This window comes from Crocodylus porosus, unplaced genomic scaffold, assembly GCF_001723895.1.
Source record: "Crocodylus porosus isolate Cpor-Errol unplaced genomic scaffold, CroPor_comp1, whole genome shotgun sequence".
NCBI lineage: Eukaryota > Metazoa > Chordata > Crocodylia > Crocodylidae > Crocodylus > Crocodylus porosus.
In genome coordinates this window covers 49,206,034-49,211,620 of record NW_017728909.1, presented here as the reverse complement: position 1 = coordinate 49,211,620, position 5,587 = coordinate 49,206,034, and the positions used below count along the sequence as shown (strand labels likewise).

Here is a 5,587-nt window from a genome sequence, read left to right as displayed (position 1 = left end):
CCCCTTGCCCCCCCACCCAAAGCCCCTGCCTCCTAGCTCGGGCTATGGCTGCCAGCACCTACCCTGGCTCTGGGTAGCTGCTGGAGCCCAGGCTGCTCCAAGCAGGGCTTGCAACATCCCAGCTGCCTGCTGGGAGCAGCCTGGGATCTCGACTGGCAGCAACTCCCTAGAGCCGGGATGACTGCAGCTGGGAGCTTCCAAACAGCTGTGCTGGGCTCTGGCACCAGCTCTGCACCGGCAAATGCAGGCACGCCTCAGAGAGGGTGGGGCCTGGGGCTGCACAGCCCCGGTCTCTCCCCTGCTCCCAGCACGGAGGTGATGAGCTCAGCGCAGTTATTTGTAGCCGGCCCGGGTGTAAACCCTTGGGTGTAAACCATCAGGGCTGGCTGACTTGAAGGTATCCAGCCTTTCAAGATGTTCTTTCACAAAGTCAGTTTTGATGAAGGGTAAGGAATCTCCCTCACCCTGTCCTGTAGTGGGCAGGGGCATCCCATGGGACTGGTAGAAAACTGACACAAAGTACTCATTTAGCAAGTTTGCTTTTTCCTGGGAGTCGGTTGTCAGTTGTCCCATCTGGTTTAGCAGGGGTCCAATGTTGCCCTTGCTTTTCCTTCGGCTCCCACATATCTAAAAAAGGACTTTTTATTGTCCTTGATATTTGTAGCTAGCTGGAGTTCCATCACAGCCTTGGCTTTCCTGGTTTGCTCTCTGCAGGTCCAGACCAGTGCAGAGTACTCCACCCTGGTGGTGGATCCAGTCCTCCACCTTTGTAGGTCTTTCTTTTAAGATGCAGGAGGTCCGCTAGTTCCCTGGAGAGCCAAGGGGGCTGCTGTGCCCTTTTGCTGCCTTTCCGCCAAGACAGGATAGACTTTGCTTGCACATCCAGGACTGCTCCCTTAAGGAGCAACCACTCATCCTGGACTCCCCTCCCCTTTGGGTTGTGACCCTTGAGGGCCTCACTGACAATCCTTCTTAGCTTGTCGAAGTCAGCTTTCCTGAAGTCAAGGACTTCTGTATTACTGACTGACTTGCCAGCTTTACATCAGATAGTGAAGGTGATCAGCTCATCACCCAGCTTCCCTTTGATCATTAAGTCACTGATTAGGTCATCCCTAGTTGCCAGTACCAGATTGAGCAGCACTTTACCTCTTGTTGGCTCGCAGACTTCCTGCATCAGATAGAGGTTTCCACGCATGAGAAAAAGCTTTGCAACCGCTTGGATTTGGCCAAGCACTCTTCCCATGCAATATCTGGGTAGTTGAAGTCTCCCTTGACAACCATGCACTGGGAGCACATGGCCTCAGCCAATTCCCTGGCAAACTCCTGGTCAAGGCCTTGATCCTGGCTAGGGAGTCTGTAATAGACTCCCACCATTGTGTCACCAGTACCGTGTTCCACATGGATTTTAACCCAGAGGGTCTCAAGTCATTCGCCGTGGGTGCCAATGTCAGCTTGCAGGGACACGTAGCTTTTCTTGACATAGAGTGGACAAAAGGGGCAGGGGTATAGCTCTCTATCTCTCCTATACAGAGTATAGCCATCTATACCCATGGCCCAGTCATGGGTAGAGTCCCACCAGGTCTCCGTTATCCCTATGACATCGTAATTATTTGTGTTTGGCAAGAGGACAAGTTCCGTAATTATTGTGTACAGCAAGAGGATAAGTTCCTCCTGTTTATCCCCCAAGCTCCTGGCATTTGTGTATAGGCATGCAAGTGTCCCCTTGGGGGCTCTTATCCTGCCTATAGTTCGTATATAGGTATATGCATACACCCCCCCCCCCGTGTATTCATGCTAACTGAAATGAGATTGAATGAAGGGCAAATCACAGCAAAATTTGAGTATTTTTGAAGAAAATATAAAAGCTTTACCTTTCAGAAAATTAGTAACACATGTAATATGAATGAGGAAAGACTTGAATGTATTTATCATGCTGATAAAATAGAGGGAAAAAAAGAAATGGTGTATAAAGAGAAATATGATTTTATGTTATATTGTGCTTATTTCTTGGCCTGAATGTTTAGTTCCTGTTAAAGTATCATTACTGCATATCCCCTGCTGAGTGTCTGTGTGCATTTTATGACAACTGGAAGCTTCTTCTACATACTTTTTAGTGAAGTTTTCTTTTAATCGTGCTGATCTCCTTAATGGATATGGAGTTGTTTTCCTAGTTTCTACACCTAGAATAGTCTTATTTGAACTTGAATTCCCTTCATTAGCTTCCCTGTCAGAGGAGGTGACATTCCAATAATCAGCAATCACTATGTCATTTTTCTTCTGGTCACCTGCAAGCTGTGGCAAAAAGAAGAATAATTACAAGCTGCTGGTAACCAAACAATTAAAAGAAGTGCTGTGCCTCAGATTAGTGCATGCAAATATGGAAGCAAAATGTCTTACAGATGATATGTGTGCATTGAGAAAGAAAGTGCCCTAAGGGGGGAAAAAAGGTTGATTAATAATAAGTTAGAATTCTACAAATATATGGTCTCTACAGAAGGAGGCTGTCAAGCTAATAGGCTGTGTTGTTCAGGCATAGGAATCAGGCCCCCTCTACAGATGTAGGTAAAGGCATATGATTGGATCCAATGCATGGGACACACATGCATGGCAGGAGGTGTGATTACAGAATTACAAATTAGATCCAATCATGCCTTATTGCCAGTGTAGGGTGGGCCTAATTCTGGGCTCTTCCTGCATTGGAAAAAAGCAGGCTCCCACAGCTGGGAACCAACTTTGCTGAGGGGTCTTCCAGCTGCAGAGGCCACATGCAGCCAGGACCGAGTCCTGCACCTGATTGGGCTCTCGTCCTGGCTGTGCCTCACACTCTTGGCCCTGGCTGTGTGTGTGGGCTAAGGGGTTTCATGCACTCCCTAAGCTTTGGGGATCATAGAAACTGTGATCCCAGGGCTCAGGGGTTTCAGGCTAGGCATAGTGCGCTTCTGCAGCTGGGAGTCCCTTAAGCAAAGGCAGCTTCCAGCTACAGGGGAGACCCTGCTACATATGCAAATTAAAGTTCAATAGCAACCAGCTTTAGAGTAAGTCCACATTTTCAAGGTCTAACTTTATAGCTGGTTGGCACTTTTTAATTTGTGATAGATACTTTGCACATGTAGCTGGTTTCAAAGATAATTAATTACTCAATTAACCAGACAATTGCACAATACCTGTAACATGTAGAGGGAGCCTCAATAAGAGCAGTTAATCAAGGGAACTGGATGGCTCAAGAAACTGAATCAGACAAAGTTTTCCATCACTAGGGAAATAATCAATCCAGCCTGGCTTGGTAGTAACCAGTATCATTACCATCTGAATGCTGTTTAGTAGGCCAAAAGAGAAGAGTCCAATAAAACCAGTTCCTAATGAACTAAGGTTAATATGATAAAAAATACCGTGGTCTTAGACACTAATGTTATGTCTTTACAGGAGATTTAACATGAGTGATCTATGCTTGTGTAGCCCAGGTGGTATGTGGTTGGTACCCCCTCTTCAATTGAAGGGATGTTAGCAGGTGTGAGCGCGCTGTGGGAGCGTGACCACCTAGCTTTAGACCAGCTCACCTCCCTCCTCTACTGAGCAAAGCACAGCAGAGACCAGGTACACCCAAAAATATTTAACTATTTACAGGTTTGATTGTACAGTACAATGTCCATAAACATATAGAAACACACACACACACACACACATACTATTTACAAATATTAGTTCACAAAACAATGACTCTTGTTGAACGTAAACCCAGGCAATCTCAGCTGGGTATGAAAGACAAAGGCACTATATCTGCATAGGCTTTGACCCTCTTTGGCCTTCCCGCTGGTGTATAGCTCCTACTCTCAGCGGACTCTCCAGGCAGTGGGCAAGGGAACAGTCAACAGTAACAACACAAATTAAACAATAGGTCAGTAGACAAAACTCAGCAAGGATAAATCACTAGGCTAAATGTACATAAGTGAAATTACATTATTAGGATTCAGTACATAAAGATAACGGATACCATCAAAGCAAATACTGAATAAGGGGGTGCCCTTGCAGGGGCCCCCTTAGCATGTTTCAAAGGTAATTAATTACTCAATTAACCAGACAATTGCACAATACCTGTAACATGTAGAGGGAGCCTAACTAAACCCTTAGCAGGTTAAATGAGACAGCTCATAATTATTTCACAATACAACAATAGGTACACAAGTTTACAGCAAAGGCCCCAACAATATAAAGAACAAAGACAACAACAATGCTCAACAGAAGGAGTGATACCAGGGGAAAAGAGCAGGTTACCATATCAACACTATCTCCCTCATCTAGACCACATGCCTAGCCTGGCCCAGTGACAGCAAAACTGGGGTAGTCCTCCTCCCCTGTGGAAATCCTCATCTCCTCCTTGGGACTGCAAGCCCCTTTTTAGATCACTCACGGCTCCCAGCAGTCGGGAAAGCTTGGCTCGTCTCTCTCTCTTTGGGGGTAGCTGCAGAGGCTCCCCCCTCTTGCTGGGGTGGTCATTCTGTCCTGCAGCCACTTGCAACAAGAAGGCCTGAGCTGCCTCATGCAGCTACCTGGCCTGTCAGCCCTCTCTCCTGGCCCCATGCACCACCCTGTGCACCAAGGGGTCCCTGCCATTTGTAGGGATGGATCTCGTCAGCTCTCCAAGTCGCATGCACCTCCCTGTACACTGAGGAGAGTGCCTGCCTTGTGCAGGGTTGGGGACCCATGCTGCCCCACGCAGCTGCAGGGGTCCCTTCAACTCTACCAGCCCTGTGCACCTCCCTGTGCACTGAGGGCTCCTGCCTCATGCAGGGATGGGGACCCACACTTCCTCCTACAAACACAGCATCCCCTCAGCTCGGCCAGCCCTGTGCACCGAGGGCTCCTGCCTTGTGCAGAGATGGGGAGCCTCATTGCCTCATGCAGCCGTGGGGTCCCTTCAGCTCTCAGGACTCTCTGCGCACTGACCTGTGCACTGATGCCACGGCAGGGCTGGGACGCAGCCGCTTGCTGCATCCCACTTGGCAAAGGTGTCTTCAGGGTGCTTTTGGGGCAACTGCATTGCCCTGCTAGTCAGCTCTACCAGCTCTTCTGCAGCCCTGTCTTCACTGTCCCTTGTCAAATATGCTGGGCACACAGGCTTTTATCCCCTCTGGAGGCTCTGCCCTCAGACTGAAAACATACCAACTAGAAAGCCTGAGAGCACCAACTGGAAAGCCCACACCCCACCCTGGCTTGGCAGTGCCTGTTGGATCCCCTTCACTTCAGCATCCCAGGCAGTTGCTCCACTCGCCCCCACACTTACTATGGCACTGCATGTCCCAACCTCTATTTCCTACTTTTTGCAAGTTCCTCACGTGCACACACAACACAGAAATTCTAATGTATAAAAATACATATTAAAAAAACCTTTAAGCTAATCAGGCTTATTATCTTAAACGCTAAAAAGAGAAATATTATTTTAAATACTTGTGAGGTGCTTATGCTTTACAGTGATGGGGAATATATAAGCAAATAATATAGTTTCATAGTTTCTAGGGTCAGAAGGGACCTGAGTAGATCATCTAGTCCGACCCCCTGCCATGGCAGGAAAGAGTACTGGGGTTAAACG

General features: G+C 47.7%; 1 protein-coding gene across 1 annotated transcript in view; it reads right to left on the bottom strand.

Annotated features, from left to right (window-relative positions):
- ANKRD31 (ankyrin repeat domain 31) overlaps positions 1–5,587 on the bottom strand; it is a 136,574-nt gene that overhangs the window by 106,171 nt on the left and 24,816 nt on the right. Inside the window, 1 exon segment of the mRNA XM_019531705.1 lies at positions 2,108–2,292. Within this exon segment, the coding sequence (XP_019387250.1) occupies positions 2,108–2,292 (185 nt within the window).